Source organism: Aspergillus heteromorphus, assembly GCF_003184545.1.
Source record: "Aspergillus heteromorphus CBS 117.55 chromosome Unknown BO70scaffold_1, whole genome shotgun sequence".
Taxonomy (NCBI): domain Eukaryota; kingdom Fungi; phylum Ascomycota; class Eurotiomycetes; order Eurotiales; family Aspergillaceae; genus Aspergillus; species Aspergillus heteromorphus.
This window is the reverse complement of record NW_020290406.1, coordinates 1776934-1795359: the sequence shown is the minus strand read 5'-3', so window position 1 is coordinate 1795359 and position 18426 is coordinate 1776934. Positions and strand designations below refer to the sequence as shown.

Below are 18426 nucleotides of genomic sequence, written 5' to 3'. Positions count from 1 at the left end.
ACGGCCTGCCTTGGGATTGTCCGATGGCTTCCCCGGACGACGAGAGAGCCAGGAAGGGAGACCAGAGAGAGGGGGGGAAAAACCCTCACTCGGACAATCTGGGGAAGTGGACCAGATCATCGCCCTGTGCTCCCAGCACGGACAATCGGACTGCAAAGAATCGTCCTCCATGACCTGCCTTACGTCGAGCCGGGCTCGCCCACCGGCAGGCACGGAGGGCTTGGAATTACTACTGTAGGTACGGTGGGAACGGTAGGCACGATAGGTACGGTAGAACCTCCCCGTGATCAGATGAGACAAATTCAATCTGGCAGGTCTGTGATCTCGTCATGGGCGGTCGGTTCCCTGTTTCTTGCAACCTACACAGCATGCCGGACAGACACTACTACTAGTAGATAGGCAGCAGATGCCTACTTACCAGGTAGCTGCTCCGTTAGCCCGGTCATTCTCGCTGACCACGAACATCGCCAGACCAGACCGGTCGTTGAAAGGGACGCCTTCCTAACTTGCCTCGTAGGAGCTTCTTCCTATCTCAAGCTCGGAAGCTCTCTGTTGCCAGAGAACCACGCCGTCGGGCATTGTCCCTCATTGGGTGGGGTTGTTCCCGAGGGCTGGGCTAGGGCCTCGCCGACGACCGTGATTCGAAACGGCTTGGAATCATGAATCCGCCCCATCTGCCGGGCGACGAATTGGGAAGTGGAGTTGAAGCTAAAGCAGCTCCGGCGGGCTTGAGCTTGAGCTTGAGGTCCTACCTCGACGGTATCTAGGCTTCAGAGGAGTCTCTCTCTCTCTCTCTCTCTCTCTCTCCGTCTCCCGACCGTCGGGACTCGCGTTTTTTCTCCTCCGTTGGAATTACCTGACCCTGCCCGTCGCCGGATTCGTCTGTCAGCCTCCTCCGTTTCTCACAATTAAGCTTGATGGTCCAGATGGTCAGATGGTCGGGGGATGATACCGGACATGACCGCAGGATGATGGTAATTATTCAGGACCTGCTGCGGCATCAGGTGAGCGGGTTGCCAAGTGGGGAAACCCGTAAGTTACGAGGTACGGCAGGGCGGTTCTCCGTACAGACTGGAGAGTGGAGAGTTTACGCTACGAGTCTTCACTTCCTACAAGTCCAGCCGTCCGTGGGCCAGGCAGGTACGAGCGACTACTAGTTAGAGTGGTGTGGACCAACACTCGTGCCCGGTCAGTGGGAAGCAGTAGCAGCAGAAGAAGACAGAAGTACAACAGTAGCAGGTGTGGAGGCTGCAAGTGTCCCTCTCATTCTATCGTGACTGAGAGAAGTCCAGACGCAGGAGCATGGAGAACCTGACAGCCTCGGCGGCGAGCTTGGAAATAAGCATTGCGATGGAAAGACACCGGGTTGAAACACGCCCCACCGCCACGAAGTGTCTGTCCATCGCCATGCCATGCACTCCATACTTCATATTCCCACCGCATCGGGTATACGTACAGGACGAAGGAGCCATTGCCTTCGTCCCGTCGAGGTCGAACAATGAGCTTCCCGGAGAGGGGGGGGCATGAGCCCAATCCCATGCAGAACAAAGTTAAAGCATCCATCGGCCTCTTTCCAAGTCTTAATAAAGATAGTGGAACTGACAAGTGGATCCACGGAAGGGTGTTCCCGTCGTGTACCAGTGGAGAGCGAACCAGCGGTTCAGCGACGACGGATTTCTTCATCATCATCATCTATCTATCTATTTACAGGATACTTACAGGATACTTAAACTTTATCCTCGCGGATTATTCTAGCGATGTGCACTTTGGTCTACGTACGGACACTCTCTGCTTGGTCTTTAATTAGCACGACTCCGGGTGGACACTCCCACGTCGAAGGTCGATAGTGCTCAGTACGCAATACAGGATTAAGCTAAGACCAAGCACATCGTCGGTCTCCATTCCATCTCCGCACTTACGCAAGGGAGTGAGAGCTACTGTACTGACTATCTATCCATGTCGAGGTAATTGTTCCTTGAGTATGCACTGTGTATCTACTCCACTGCCAAGGCAGAGTGACACTCCCATTGACATTCAATGCATTCATTCATTCATTCATTCATTCATGATTTAGTATACTATCGACGGAGTAAGATCCAGTTGGTCGTCCCCACGTTAGGCAGGCATTTCTAGTCTCCCTACTCCCTACAGTCTACACTACCAGATACTCCACTACAATAATGCCAACTAGACTACTCCGTATGGAGCACTATAATAATAACATGGACTATGGTCCCATCCATAACTCCTCCTTTATAGTTGTTATCCTCCGTCAACTTCCGACCGTATCCTTTCTACATCTCTCTCTCTCTCTCCCTCCCTACCCAGATAGGCTAAGGTACCGACCGACCATTATTACTACTACAGTCGCCGCCACTCCGTAGATTACTGTACTAATCTCTGTCGGGTGTAGCAGCATGTACGTACCACCCCATACATACCTAGGCATACTTGCTACAGATAGGGGCAGAACCAACCAAGACCGTGGAACTATCGATGCGTCCGGAGGACTTTCTAATAAACAAGAATTGAAGACCGACCAATCCCGAATGGGAAAGTAAACCGAAACTCGCCTGTCTGGCTGTCTGTCTCTCTGCCTAGACATTCCATTCTATTCTCCTCTATTCTGTTCTAGTCAGAAGAGGTAAGACTAGACAGGTTGGAAAGAATCTATCTAGTCTGTTCTCAATCTCGGTGTTGAAGTTGGTGGTGGCTAAGCAGGTACATACCTAAGGTAGTTAAGCGGTTAGTTGGTCGGTCGGTCGGTAAGCTACTTACTGTTAGATACTATAGATACGGAGCACACACACACACACACACAATATATTTAGAAAGTGGAGAAGCAAATTAAACCGAACAGACTGAAATTAAACTAGGAGATTAAGGGTAGCTACATCTACAGAGTACTACATAGATAGATAGATAGATAGATAGATAGATACTTGATCATGTTGGTTGGAAATTCCAGAGCTAAAAGTGAGGGGGGGCCATGATTCGCTGGGTGGAGTTGAATGAGCATTCTTTTCGCTAGCAGGACGGCGGTGGGGGAATTCGTCTCATACATATATTCATTACTACTACCTATCTAGATTTGGTCTGTTTCTTCACTGTCAGTCCTCATTCTCGATTAGGTAGTAGGTCTAGGCAGGGTAAGGTAGTAGATACTTATCTACCAGTAGCCTGTCATTTCCACTAGGTAGAGACTATCTAGCCCGGCTTTAGTACGTACCTACGATAACTATCTAGTTGTTAATTCTTTTTCCCCCAGTGGACTCCGTATAGATAGCCGGTCGGGGCACAGTCTAGGTATAAGATAGGATACTAATACATCAGGAAAGGATGGATGTCAGCGCTTGGAGATGGTCTGCCTGTCCACTCACAGGCCGTGATTCTACCACTGACCTGTCAGAGGATCGGGGGTGGATGGCCAATATTCACTCGCACGTTTAGTGTTGGAGGGTTTAATTTATTTTACCCTGTCGACATACTGCTTATTTTTGATGGACTGTCTGTAATTTGTACATACTACATACATACATACATACATACATACCTTACTGTGTAGACTGTATGGGGTGGGTATCCAAGTATTCCTGGATTGTGACTTTCTTGCTGGTCTGTAGATATACTATATTTGATAAATAATATCTAAATAATATCTAACTACATCCAACTCTCTTACCGCCTCCACCCAGCCAACAAATCAACCCCCCCCCACACCGAGCGATGCCTCAACCACACTGCCCGGCGCTGCACTGCACTACATTACAGCCCTGCGCCTCGCCACCCTGCCTGCCTGCCTGCCTGCCTGCCCCATTGCGGGGTCCCTTAAAAAAATGAGAGGGAAAGAATCATCCCCATCCCATCTGATGAACCAGATCCCTCAATCGCCTTGACTAACAGTATGACCTCTCGGAGAGTGAGTGAGACGACCCACCCTGACCTGTCGTCACCGTCATCGTCACTGTCGCCGCCCTCGGGTACCAATGGAGGATGTACCACTGACTCGCGCGGGAATGCATCGTGTCTTGGGGGGCGAGGTACCGGGTTCCTATCCGGTTGGTACTTCTACTTCTACTTCTTTCTTACCTCTTGCTCATCTTCCTGCTTACCCACCAGGCTATCTACTCCAAATCCCGACGTTGGTGGATAGATGGACTGAGAAATGGTATATCACTCAGCCAACTCTACCTATACCTATACCTATACCCCACCATCCACCATCCACCATCCAACATCCAACACCCCCCATGAGCCACCGCGTAGAAACCAAACCAAACCAAACAACCCTCACCCGGGATTAGAAAGATGATAGACAACCACACATCCACCCATCCATCCATCCATGCACGCACGCGCCGTGACTCACATCTCCCTCCAACCCATCTATCTATCTATCTATCTATCTACTGACCCGCCCCAGCGCTAGTCGGAGTCTGGAACGAGCGGAGAAGCTGTGTGTGGAAGCCTAATAGAGGGTGCTGGGCCGGGGCCAAGTTGCCGCCGCCGACGGGGAGGCGTTACGTGCCTGCGATGTACATGATCGAATGCGGATGGCTTGGGCAGCAAGTATGTATGTGGTGGGTTTGGCAAAAGTACGGTGCTGATTACAGACCACTAATCATTTACTTATTGATTGGGGATGGGATGAGAATATGCATGGATGGATGGATGGAGGGATGGATGAGATAGGGCAGGATTAGGATTGTGATGACTATGATGATTGTGTTGGCGGAATGAGAGAAATTGGTAGATTGATATTATTTGAAATAATCGACTGCCCTATCTATTATTATCCGTCATCTCGTCAGTGTGAATGAACATCCAAAAGATGCCAGATATAGTAATACGTATATATATAGCCAGAACCAGCAGCCAGGGGTACTACTAAGTAATATCATCAGATCCAGCCACTGAAAACGAAGGTTTGTCCACTTCCAGATGATATACCAGATCCTGTATATATCAACCATAGCAGCCTTCAAGTTGAGAATCCAGCAACATTCATCAATCCACGCTTCCAATAGATGAATGAGATCAACAAAGAATTATCTCTTATCTGCGACAACCCGACAGACAACAAATCCCACCCTTGATATGATTTTGTTGACTTCAACCTGCTTCAACATCCATCGATGACTACTACCCTCACTGTGGGGAGCTGGCGAGAAAGCACATCCCAGGCAGGGTATGACCGAACTCAGCACAGGTCGGAGAAGGGAAGAATCTGGTTTCCATGATCTCCAAGAGCTCAAAGGCCATAAAACCACCAGCATCTGGACCGATTTTCCTCTCTCTCTCTCTCTCTCTCTCTCTCTGGGGCCCAGAAGGCAGAGACCGGATGTTCTTCTTCTGTTTTTTTTTCCTCCTCAGTTCGCTGTGTGGCGACACAACCACTCCATCCCATCTCAACAGATTCACCAACCATCCCCATATCCCCTCGCCAAACCCTAACCTCTCACCCCCCGAGAACCCATCATAGCACAGCACAGCACAGCACAGCACAGCACAGCACAGCACAGCACAGGACGGATCTCCAACTCCACCACCCCGTACTCCTCTCACAAACAAACACAGACACAGACCCAGACAGACCCATGTCCTGTTCATTCCCTGCAGCTGAACCCACTCCCTTGCGCCCTGGGACTAGTATCTATAATCTGTCATTTCGGAGATGGATCTACCTACTTGCACCTCGTAGCCACCTCCACCTCTTACTACTGACTTATTTACCTACCTACCTACATACGATTCGGGCACCATTCCTACCGGTGCTAACTAATACCGTAGCACTAGGTAAGTAGACAGGTAGTACGAGGGGTGTGTGTATCAATCCCTAACGGGTAGGCAGAGGCAGATACAATATTCCCTTATACACACACCAAGAAGATAGAAGCCACAAACAAGGGCGAAAGAAAGATACCCAGAAAATAGCGAAACAGCCCACACTCACGGGCATTCCCATCTACCCAATCCCAATATTTCAATTCGGACGAAGACGAAGGGGGAGGGGGGGGGAACCGTTGTGGAATCGTTGATATGAAGAGGACCTACTTATTTCCTTCCTACCTAAGATTTGATACTGGATAGGGGGGGACGCTTTGATCCCGGAGACACGTTACATCAAAGCTTAGCGAGAATCGACAGGGGGGAGGAGGGGGGTCTGGGATGCTAGGTACAAAAGTTACTTCGTTGATCTGCCTGGGAGAGTGCTTGGGCCCGCGGACTAGGACCTACCGACTGACGTCGTGTTATGGGTCAAGCAAGGCAGGCAGTTAGTTCGTTACCTAAGGGAGTGGAGTGGAGTGGAGTTGAGTTGAGTTGTTGGTTCAGTTCAACGTCTGCGGTGCCAGGTGAGACGGCGTCTGGATACACGGTAGGTACTGCTGCTGTGTTAGTTGGGTTGGTGAGAGCCTCTCAGGGCGTTTGCGTATGATAAGATGGTGATGGTGATGGTGGTGGTGGTGGTGGTGGTGGTGGTGGTGGTACCTTCTCTTTCCAATCTGGCTGGGTAGTACTTACTCCTAGTAGTAGTACTAACGGGTTTGGAACTTGCATTGCATCTGGCTCTGCATCGGGCTCTTGCCTGCCATGGTTTACGATATCAAAGATTAATCATCACTGGTGATTCCTACAGACTGGTTGAAATTCTGATTGTTGTATTCAGGTGTATCATCGCATCCCAATGCAATCATCAACATCAATGCAACACACGGAAAAGGAAGAAAAAAAAAAGCAGAAAGACCCCACCCATGCTGTATAGCAATGCTCCTCTTGGTACAACGCCGATCCCGTTCAAGCCGGACTGAAATAACGGGTTTAAGTGTCAAAGGGAAATTGGGAAATAGGAACTGTGTCGTAAACATGACCGTTTAGATGTGTGAACGGGGGCAAAATAAAAGCAGCTTGCTAAATCGTATACACCAAAGATATCGCCAGCATCGGGCACGCGGGCGCCGTGCTGGCGGGAGAAGGAAATGGGGAGGGGGAGGGCGAAAATCGAACGGCGTCACGCATTGGAAATCGACCCGTCAACAGACTTATGCCGTGAACACTCGGTCTAATTGCCGAAGCGCCCGCATGTCTTCGCCGCCGAATCCGATCTTGTCGCTGGGGATATCCCGGGGTCCCTCGGCGCGTCCTGCGGCCGGGGCTGGGGGTGCGGCGATCGCCGGTAGCGAGCCAGACGCGGCGCCGTTCATCAGCAAACCAATGCTGGGCACCGTTGTACCGCCGGCACTGCTGGCCTCCAGAGGCTTGGGTGCCATCGCGCTCGGAGGGGGGATGTGGATACCATTCGACGGCGGTTGGCTGAGCAGTCGCGGACTGCGCACCATCGGTCCAATGCCATTGCCGTGCGACACGACATGAGGCTGCGTGCGCGGCGACATCCTGAGCAGCTCTCCAGGCGGCCCAAGCTCCGGCGGACTCGGGCGGTGAAGGAGCTCGTGGCTTCCACTTCCACTCCCACTTCCTGGGGGCACCCGTGGCGATCTGGCAAGCACCTGCACGGCGGCGGGCTGGAGAGGCATCGTGACTTCGGCTGTATGCACCGGCCGCTCGTGGGGCATCGGCAAGCCCGGTTGCGGGGGCGGCAAGGGCGTCCCCGGTGGTACGGCGGCTTGATGTCCATATGGGACCTGGCCATTGGCGGCGGGAACTGGCGGGAGATAGGATGGGTAGTGATGTGCTGGGACAGGTGGCGTGGCAAGCGGCGTCGGAGGCCATGGGTAGGACGGGGTGTAGGGTGTCGGGTGCGTGATCGGGGTACGTCCATATGGCGCCATCGCATGGGAAGGGTAGGCAGCTCCAGGCATGGGTCCGCGGGTTACCACTGGAAGGTTTTGCTGGTCATTGACGGTGGACTCCGGATAGAGGCCCTTTTGAGGGCGCACATGTCGCAGGTTGGGATCCGTTGACGGTTGTTGAAGATTGGCAGCCGACGGATGCGATCTGGAGTAGTAGCTGATGAGGTGGAGGTGCTGTCCGGCGGAGGTCGTGATACTGAATGATTGCTTCATCAAACCGTCGGGCTTATACCGGTAGCCGTCCGGTCCCTCGTCCGCCCCGTCCGCCCGGTCATCATCACTCCCTCGTGTGCTTTCCGGAGTCTTGCCCGCTCTTGACATGGACGACTGGGATACGCCCGTTCCTCCGCGCTTGCCCTCCATCTCGCGATACGTTAAGAAGCTGCCCGACACCCGGCTGGCACTCCATGACTTGCCGTCGGTCCATCTTCGCATGCCCGCTTCCCGTTCATCCCAGACAAACACTGACCCGGAGCGGATCAGCTGGCGCTCTTTCTCGGACAATCGTCGCTGGACGCGCGGGAGCAGGCCGATGCGACAGGCTTCGAACAGGATAATAGCGTCCGCGGGGGTGCGAACGTGGCCGTGATACGTCTCCATCCACCTTCGGTGATCTGTGTAGGTACCCGTGATTATGGGGGGTTTGAGCGCCAGGACCGGGGGTTTCGTGGAATGCAAAATGGTGACAGGTGGCGGAGGTGATTTGGCGATCTGGCGATCTGGCGACCTTCCAACCCACGCAGCGGCTCCTTGTTGAGGGGGGGTCGAGTAGATCGAAAGGATGGGTGAGGCGTGGTATACTTCCCGTTTGGGAAATCCAGGCCAAGCTTCAAAGGGTGTGCGAGGGTGATGAGAGACAGGCGGGCGCGGTAGAGAAACGCACGGCGGAAAATAATCTAACGGACGAAAGCGACATTAATCTCCCATCTACTCGGGATGTTTATTGAAAATTGAATGCGAGTGTGAGCGACAGTGAGAATGGGAGAGGGGTAGAGGGGGAGGCGGCGAGGGGGGGTGGAATGTCGAGAAGCAGGGCAGCAAGGAAGGGGAGAGCAGGGAGGGAGTGGGGAGGGCTGATAGGAGAATTAAAGAAGAATGCAGGCCGGCGGCGGACCGAGTCAAGCGTTGTTGTACATACAACAAACGCTGAGACATGCTCCGGGCAAGGGCACTTACCGGGAGGGAGAGACGCAGCGGAGGGCTGATTGATGGTGGAGGGAGATTGTCTGTTGCGAGTAGTTGCAAGTTGTAAGTGAGGGAGAAGACAGAGAAGAGAGGAGAAGAGAAGAATAACCTCGTAGTTAGGAGGAGCAAAAATAAGAATTAGAGAACCAGAGCCAGAGCCAGAGCCAGAACCAGAACCAAGACCCAGAATCAGAATAATAAATAATAAATAGAAGGAAATTAAGTAAAACCAAGAGGCCCGAATCAGAATAATGATTAAAAAAAAGATCAGGCAAATAAACGCAGAATAATAATAATAAATGCAGAATTAGCATCCGAGAGGGGGTGGGGAACCGACTTAACTCTGACCCCCACAGGGTCAAGCAGTGGTTTTTATTGAAAGACGCCGTAAGTAATTTATGCCCGGTGGAGGAGGAGGAGCCCTTTGTTATCCAGGGTTGCGAGTGACGGCGGATGTATTATTCTTTCATTAATTTGATGGGGGTTTTAATTTAATTTGGGTCACTGCTAATATAAGATTATAGAGGTTCTGGGATTCTGGGATTCTGGGGAATTTCTTTTTCCCCTTTGCCCGTGCTTGCCTTGACTCCTTCACCCTGACGATGACCGACTGACTGACAGAGACACTGTAAAAGATAGGGTCAGAGGAACTTGGGCTTGGACCTCTTCTCTAGGCGCTGGCCATGCCGAAAATCAACCAGCCGAAAGAGAAGAAACGCCCACGGAAAAGTGGGTAAAAAACAAGACAGAGAGAGGGAGAGGGAGGGAGGAGCAGCCCGCAGCAAATGATTTCATCTGATAGTTGGGTGCGGGATTCATCACAAAACACATCGAACCTTGTTTTTAACCTTTTCTTTTTCGCCTGAGGGGCCATCCATGGCTCTGGGGACGAGGCTGGCTGGGGTGGTTCCGGTGGTGTGGAGGCATGGAATCAGATTCAATGAATGAATGGGTTCAAATGAAATGAATGGGTTGGTCCTACGGTCTCGTTTCTTTTTCCTCTTTTTTGTAGGTAGTATTTTTTGTTTTTGCTTTCTTCTCTCTATCTATCCATCTGTGTTTCTTTCTTTCTTTCTTTCGGTTCTGTCTGGCTGGGTTCCGTCTTGGGTCCCGGTGGGTTCTTTGGGGTTAGGATTACTCCGTTGTCTCATCCGTCGGGGTGGTGCTTCAATTAGGTCCGATCTTAAGTACCTCATCTTACCTACTTTATCCTGAGTACCACTACTGCTAGTATGTATGTACATAAGTACATCCATAGTATGTGGTAGCTATCAGCTGCGCCCGATAGCCCCGTCATCTGAGCAACAAAGAAAAAAAAAAAAAAAAAAAAAAAAAGGAACACAATGAACCAAACTATCGACGGATGACGGGGGGAGACAGGCACCGGTGGAGTCTAAACCAAGCCGAGCGACGTGGTATTGAATATCAAACATGCCCTGCTTGGGCTCGACCCCAATACTATTTATTATACACTATACATAGTACATAGACCGATGGGTAGGACAAACTCCTGCCGACAGGGCTGGAAGATTCCCACATACCAGAGGTTCATTCCGCAGCCGGCATGTCCACCGCAGATGCAGATGCCATGATGCCTGTGGCGGCTCTCCTTACGCGGACGGGGCGGGCGGCGGTGGTGGTGGTGGTGGGATGGTGACAGTCGATCGAGCAGATCTTGGCCGGTCTGTGGACTGTCTTGTCTTGGAAGATGGAGGGAGGGTTTCTCTTGGCCCGGACAATTTGCGATTCAGAAAAATGAGAATATTATCAGTAATCATACAGGGCCAACCCGGGCAGGTTACGGTATTACGCTAGGAAGATACCTGTGGCGCTCTGATCGCTTGATCCCAACCGGAAGTTGATTAGTACGCGACTTTCTGAAGCTTAAGCTTAATCCAACACGAGGAACCTTAAGCTCGCTTAGAGGAGAGACATGGCCCCCCCTCCTCCACTGTGGCTGGGGGTCCACTTGTTCCATGGTCGCGCTTATTAGTACCTAGTACTCGTCCTGGCGCACTGTGAATGGTTATGCTGGATCATAATTAAATCTTTATCCAGGTCCATCCCGTCATTCTGTTCAATTTGACTTACACCCAACGGGGTTACCTATAGGAGAGGTATAAGTCGATCTTTACTGAGGCGTAATACTAGATAGAATAAATAGAAACCCTGAAAAAAAAAAAAAAAAAAGAATAATAGAGTCATAGAATACCAGATATTTACCTAGTACCATCCTCATCTGATCTCCCAAGCATCGTCTAGAAGAACCTTAGCTAGCTAGCACAGACCGTGCCCCATGTCCCGATTCGTAATTCCTGCCCGCCCGAAAGACAACTCGCATTTTATGATTATTTAGGGTTGGGCTATCCCCGGGTTACGCAGCGGTTCCGCCCGAAAGTGACCATTTCTGGCCAACGCTGACGACATTTCGTCCTTTGACTCGCCTTTGCCGTTTTGCCGTCGTTTAGACTTCGCATTGCGACTGGATTTTCGGCTTCTTTTTTTTTAAAAAAAAAATTAAAAAAGAATATTTTTATCCCTCTTTTATACAGCGGTCGCGCTGGCAGCCTGGCCCGGCCTGACTCACCAACTCCGCGCTCTTGCGTTTCTTCTCGGATTTCCGGCTTCTCGGCAGATGACAACAGCCACTGTGGCGAGTCGTACTCTCGTATCCGTAGCCACCTGATGACCTGATGCCAGCACAGGGATTATCATTATTTATTATAATTATTGTTCTTCTTTGTGTGGAGTATGGTCGGTATTATTGATTGGTATGTGGTTTATCGCCGAGGCAGCTTAGCCCAGACATAAGCCGGAACATGGCCGGTCGCGACTTGACTTTGCCGATAATCAGGTAAGTAAGTCAGTAGATAGATTGTTCTCGGACTTTAACTCCGTTACCATCCATCACTGATTTACCCCCAACCCTGCACCTGAAACCATCCTTGTAACGAGCAGGGTTTGACTGTCGGTGATAGGCGCCAGGCAAAGAAAGCTACTGCCAGTCTGCGAGAGGCCAGAGGGACACCGCATTATTGCCCCCCCCCCTCCCCCCTCTCCCTTTTCCCCGCTGAGAATTTATCCGCTGCGAGCCAAAGATAGACACTTGAACACCGAAAAGCTTGACAAATCTTATCCGGGGCGATGGTTCGCATGACATACTGTCCGATAAGTATGAGAGTGGGCCCCCTTTCCCAAACGCCTTCCCTTACTCGGGTAGGCAGGTCCTTGTGCGAATCCACGATAGACTTCAGCGCGAAGTGAAACAATAATGCTGAGAACAGGGAAGCCAGGGAAGCCAGCGAGCCCCTAGGATCGGTCATATGCAAACGCGCAAACCAATCCATCCATCGGCCACGTAAGACAGACCGACCGAGCGACCGACCTGAGTGAGGTGAGACTCCGAGAGAGACTGAGTTGAGATTATTGACTGCCAGTCAAGTCACTCCGGTCTCAGAGAGGCTGGTCTTGCGCGTGAAGTTACTTATCATACTCCAATCAGCGGCTTGGCCCCCTCAGCCTGTCGCTCGCCCGGGAAAATTCGCGACGCCATAGCCCCGGAGCTTATTGTCCAGTAACGTTGATGGGAGTCGATAAAGTTGCGGGCGCAGTCCAACCGGGCAGGATCGAGCTTGGGTCCGTCGCTTCATCCTTCGCTTGAAGTTACTCTAAATTAAAGGTCAGGTCAGGTCGGTCAGTCTGCCTGGTTGCTTTGCTTTGCTTTTCTTAGCCTAGCTTAACTTGGCTTACTTATTTACACCTACACTTACGCTTACACTTACTTACACTTACTTACACTTACTTACAATTACTTACACTTACTTACACTTGCACTTACACTACACCCCCCCCCCCCCCCGGGTCGAGTCACCTCCCTCCATCATCATCATCATCATCATCAAACCATCAAACTTCATGATAACTAACCTCCCTCACGAGTAAGTGATTCTGGACCTGCACAGCCCGCCCGTCCACCCGCCCGCCATGCACCGGGATTCCGTGGCCCCCGTTTCACGGTCATCGTCACGGACTCCATACTTAATAATAGTACTTAGTAGTATAGGCAGTCAACTTAGAATTTAGATTGGAGTCTCTTCCTACTGCCTATCTAGGTAACAACAATACGTTCACACTATTATTATACATAAGTTATTATTGTTCAGTATATATCTGCCTACAGCCTACCTAGGTAACAACAACAACAACATCATCATCATCAGTCTCCAGCCAAGAACTGACACACAACTAGGCTACCGAGTATCATACCAGAGCGAATAAAAAAAATATAGGTAAAAAATAAGTAAAGTAGGTATCCAATACTACTAGATACTCCGTAATAGATGGATAATTCACTCATCCACTTTCTTGGGTTTGCCCCCAACTGGTAACAAAAAAAAAAAAAAACTGGAGCTTATAGTACACACTCCCTACACTAGCGCCGTCCGCCGTCCTACCAGACTAGCGAGCGCTCCAAGGATAAGCGTATCGCCAACAAAGTCGGTCGAATCCTGGCCGATTTTCTTGGCCTTTCCTTGGCTCCGGTCCACTATCTTGCCTTAGATGCGTAAGTTATTTCGGGGCCAAGCGATATGGTCAGTCAGTAGGGAGTAGGTACAAAGTATGGAGCATGGGCAAGAGGGGGACTAGGTACTTACTTGCTATTTAAGTGCCTAAAGAAGTAAGTAGTATGTAAGTATGAGTGTGTATGTACCAATCAAAGTCAATGCTAATACTAGTGTACTTTACTACCTACAGGGCTTGCGCTGGGTTGCAGCTGATGTCTCACATGGCAAATAGGAGATAAAGGGCAGGGGCTCCCAGCGTGGTATCGGTTGGCGATAGAGGATGAGACGATAATTAATTTTAGATTAAATTGTTAATGTTCTGGGTCTGGGCAGGGACCTGTCAGAGGTTGGCTATACGGCTAGCTACTAGATGGATGCTAACTCTTAAGGTATAGTTAGTTTAGTCGGATAAGTGAGATTGCCTACTTAGGCAGTAGTTACCTATCCAGTAATTAGTTACTAAGTACTAGTAGTAGCGACTGTAGTATGGATGTACCACGAACTCCTCCGGACATCTACTGGTCCCTCCCTAGGTAGGAACTAGATAAACGACATGGTTATTAACTCGACGGACAGTGACACTCCGTTGATTGCGAGGAACAAACCATCGAGTCCGTCAGTTGTATTGATTTAGTACTACTACCACTACTGCAACAACAACCTCCTCCTCCTCACCCCTGTACATGTGTGTCGATGCACACCGTGCAATGCGCAAATGCAGTGGGACTCCAATGCATGCCCTCCGTACTATGTATATGTCGACGCGGTGTCACTATCTCTTGCAGACAGCGGCGCAATTCAATTCTGGCCCTTCCCCATACGACATTGGCGGGTAGAGCGCCATTCTATCACCCATTAGGTGGGTGGGTAGATAGTATGTATATATCACCTGCATCGCTGCGGTGACTTGTTGAATACTTTAAGCCTATGCGGAGTCCGGAGCACCACCACACCCACATACACTTACACTTACACTTACACACACATGCATGCCCTGAAAATAGATCGGCGTGTACGGTACACTACATACAGATAGTAGGGAGTGTAGATAGATAGATCCCCTCGATGCTGTGACCGCAGGAAAGTAGGTATGTACAACATTACTATCTACTATACGTAAGTCGACCGCCTCAGTCAGTCAGACAGGGAAACCATGTACGGAGTATATAGATCAATATCACGAATTTATCTACCTACAGCCACCAGAACAAGTTACCACAGACAGACAGACAAAACACAAGGTAGTACCACCTATGTACTCCGTACGAAGGAAGCATACCAGTACAGTTAGCGACACAATCAAGCTTTTGCCTCCCACCACCCGGTCCACGACGAGGGATATTAACCGCCGTACCTACACAGCACTACGAAACCTTGTTGCAGGGCGCCGTCGCTCCGTAAAGTTCGCAACTTGTCGCAAGAGTCGCAAGGTACCACTACCATGGCTATCTCCTTCATTTAGCCTTTCCTTCCCTTAAAGCAAAAAGTAAGTTGGAGTGAATCGAATCGACTCATCCAGCTTTACCCATCCGCCAATCGGACTCCTTGGCACGATTCAGGAAGTCCCCGGAATCCGAGACACTTATTTGTTTTATTTGTTTTATTTGTTTTTATTTTAAACTGGCTCCGATCGACCCCGGTCAATAGTGGTAGGACTATCGACTATCTATCTTAGCCTTCCTGCTTTCGGACAGCTAGATACTTAGGTAGCTGGGTAGCTGGGTATCTAAGCTGGTTGGTTCGAGTCCGGCTGGCTGTGGTTAGGTTTGGTTTAGTTCCTCCGTCCGTGGAACTGGTTACTAGTAGCGTAGCTCGACGCTTAAACTTTTTACCTTGTCGTCGGGGGGAAAGGTTAGTTCGTTAGCATGTAGGACTGAGTTGAGTTGACTGGTGGTGGTGGTGGTGGCGGCTTTACCAGGTAACCATGTTTATTTAGGTAGATTTCATTAAAGGCCCCGGGAAAATATATTCTATGACCCTGGCATGTGTTATCATCACCAGATAGATACCTAGTACGGAGTACCTCCCTAGGCACTAGTTACTAGACAGACAGATGGACAGATGGATTGGATACAACCAAGGACTCAACCCATAGAGTATTTACATAACTACTGTACTGTCAATCACCGCTAACTACCTGCTTCTGTTACTACCAGGCAAGTCCTGCGACTGGATAGTACATAGTACTACTACAACTTACACCACTCACTCCCCCTGAGTTTCCCTTGCATGGCCGTGTCACCCCAAAAGCCAAGTTCCAAGTTACTCCTGGAAATCTAGTGAGTCAAGATTTTTTATAGTTACCCTACCCACCAGCCTACATGACCTGGACGACGCTACCTACTTTAGACAGACAGGGTCAGTCATGCTCCAATGCAACCAATCCATTCATCCATCCATCCACCTATCCTGTCCTGTCTTGTCCTGTCCACACACACACACACACACACATATATACATTCACACCTACACCCTTGATTCAGCCCGAACAGGTCAAGGAAGCAAAAAAGAAGAAGAAAGGTTCCAACTGCCTGCCACACAGCCAAGGGGTGAAGGGAAGGGAGGGGAGGGGAGAGGGGGGACCCCTTTGTGAAACGTTGCACGGGCTTATCTCCACTAGCATAATTGGTTTAAGGTAGATTATTTTTTTTTTACGATTATTGGGATTTGGGAATGGTGAAATGCAACAAAGTCAGGCCATCTTGCTGGAAATCCCGAATGCAAGTAAGTAGGTAAGTACTATACGGAGTATGTACTCCGTAAGGGTTCTAGAAAAGGCCGTTGGTTTTGGATGGCGCAGAAGTTGGGCGGCGTTGCAATTTTTCGTTGGAATAATTAATTAGCTAACTGCCTGGAGCTCTAGATAACTAGCTACTGGGTAGTATTTAGATTTTAGATTGCCTTGCGCCGGACTTCCGAGTGTATGCGCAGGGGGGCATGAAGTCCCCGCTAACAAACAATCTCCTTGAATAACTATTAAATAAGAGGGGTTTTGTTTTTTTGTCTGTCCTCTGCTGTTAGTTATTGTTGTTGTCATCGTCGAGTGTCGATGAACTTTCATGATGATACATACATACTATGTACTCTGTACAGTGGTCTGTCGTACGCCCATGTCTTGTATTCTGTAAACCTACTTTATCGTCGCACTCGCAGATCACCTACCCGACACAGACATTGCTGACGGGGATCTTCCCCCCCCCCCCTTTGCATAATGATCGGTCATAGTAGGTAGTCTGTCTGTTTGGATTAGGTTAAGGTACGGAGACAGGAGACCCAAGTACAAAGTAGTAACTACTAGTAACCTCTACTTGGGACTCAGTCTGGTGTTGTGCTGTGCTCCCCCGAGTTGACCAGTAAAAAGTGCCCAGAACCCGATCAAGTCCAAGTAAGATTAAGGTAAAGTGAAGAGAAGTGACTTCAATAACACCAAGACCAGCTGCTCTGGGCACCCACCGTTGCAGCCCTAGCCTCGCGACGATTGCTTAGTTTGGGACCCAAGCCTCTCCAGCGTCTCCCCTCTCCGTTGTGGCCGATGGAGATGAATTCCTCCTTTGGGGAATTCCCTTGACGGATGTGACTAATGGGGCTGCCCTCCGTGGCGGCGTATCAGACTGCCAGAGCCGAGGATCGCTATCCCTGACCAGCCCAGGCGTCAAAGCGCTGCAGAGCCAAGCCATCCCCGCTGACTACTCGCCCTTTCAGAGGTCGATGTAACACGAGTTTTCCGACTGGACCCTCGACCGGCCAGATAGATAGATAGCCAAGGCTTAGCCTGCCCCGTCTAGTGTCTGGCGCGGGCGTATTCCCCGAGCCAGCACCCCAGGAGCAGTTCATCGTCTTACGTGCATTGAGCATTGATTGTGCCCGGAAATCAGCCTGATTGCTAATCGGATCCTTCCTGCGCCGTGTCATATCAGAGACAGAGACAGAGACAGAGACAGAGACAGAAGAGGTCTGAGACTTTTGACTCTTCATTGAGGCTATGGACCTCGTACATAGGTAGGTAGGTACACAGTACACCGAAATAGCCGGTGGCTACCGGATCGATCGCCTGGGCCATGTTCCCCGTCTCCGAGTCTGCAATTTCCTGTTTGGTGTATTTCCGCTCCCTTTTTTGGGGGGAGGGGGGGGGGGGATTTTTATTTTTGCGGCATCCTTTATGAATTTATGCCATTGTTACGGAAACCTCCGCGGAAATAACGGGCCGCTTAGGTAATTAGGCGAGCTATGGGGAAGAAGTTCATAAATAATAATAGTTCCGTCGGGAGCATTCAGACGTACTACTATCTAACTACTTAAGGTACTGTCTATTCACTGGCAGTCGGAAAGTAACAAGTGTCCTCATCTGAGTCAAGTTGCCGAGCACCAGCCGATGATACGAAGAGGGTCACGCCGCGATCCACGGTCCCATTCTGGGCAAAGGCCACCTGATTCCCTCGTCGAATCATGGCCGTTTCCACGTTCATCACCCAAGCATAGTGTGCTGTCCGTCTGGCGCCGGACAAAGGCCGAGAGAATATGCTTAACACCAGTAAGGTTGGCAACTTGGCATTGCCCCCTCCCCGCGTGGTATTCCTCCGCAAGCCAACCTATCTCGAGAGCGAAAAAGGTGCGACAGGGAAGGATTCCCGTCAGCCCATCTGATCCATCCAGCAGGCTCAGCAAGCACTGACTGGACTTGTCGTGATTCGGGATTCAGAATTCGGGATTCAGGGTCACGGCCTTGATGCCCATTCGGCTACGGTTATATTGCCTATCCAATCCAATTATCCAATGACCCATGATCCATGATCCATCTACGGTGTGCCACGGCCCCGTCCCTCGTGCCGACGGCGACGATCCAGCCGTGTCAGGACTGACTTTCAAGT

At 50.3% G+C, this 18426-nt stretch overlaps 3 protein-coding genes across 3 annotated transcripts; 1 reads left to right on the top strand and 2 right to left on the bottom strand.

The window, feature by feature from the left end:
- The first annotated feature begins 3830 nt into the window (after nucleotides 1–3830).
- Nucleotides 3831–4726, top strand: BO70DRAFT_357676 (uncharacterized protein). The gene is made up of 2 exons (XM_025542091.1): nucleotides 3831–4058; nucleotides 4120–4726. Exons 1-2 carry the CDS (start codon nucleotides 3905–3907, stop codon nucleotides 4302–4304), a joined length of 339 nt encoding a protein of 112 aa, XP_025404288.1. The 5' UTR covers nucleotides 3831–3904; the 3' UTR covers nucleotides 4305–4726.
- Nucleotides 4727–7040: 2314 nt separating this feature from the next.
- On the bottom strand, nucleotides 7041–10545 carry BO70DRAFT_391948 (camp independent regulatory protein; the record flags this gene model as incomplete). Its single annotated transcript, XM_025546254.1, has 2 exons — nucleotides 7041–8535; nucleotides 10535–10545. 2 exons carry the CDS (start codon nucleotides 10543–10545, stop codon nucleotides 7041–7043), a joined length of 1506 nt encoding a protein of 501 aa, XP_025404287.1.
- A 1247-nt stretch (nucleotides 10546–11792) lies between these two features.
- On the bottom strand, nucleotides 11793–12604 carry BO70DRAFT_357674 (uncharacterized protein). Its single transcript, XM_025542090.1, has one exon. It carries the CDS (start codon nucleotides 12314–12316, stop codon nucleotides 12026–12028), a length of 291 nt encoding a protein of 96 aa, XP_025404286.1. The 5' UTR covers nucleotides 12317–12604; the 3' UTR covers nucleotides 11793–12025.
- Between the last annotated feature and the right edge of the window lie 5822 nt (nucleotides 12605–18426).

What these genes read in the sequence shown, in the direction of transcription:
- BO70DRAFT_357674 (XM_025542090.1), bottom strand. Translation starts at nt 12,316, where the DNA reads ATGACCGATCCTAGGGGCTCGCTGGCTTCCCTGGCTTCCCTGTTCTCA.
- BO70DRAFT_357676 (XM_025542091.1), top strand. Translation starts at nt 3,905, where the DNA reads ATGACCTCTCGGAGAGTGAGTGAGACGACCCACCCTGACCTGTCGTCA. An exon ending in AGGTACCGGGTTCCTATCCG is followed by an intron (nt 4,059 to 4,119) that starts GTTGGTACTTCT and finishes CTTACCCACCAG; the next exon opens with GCTATCTACTCCAAATCCCG.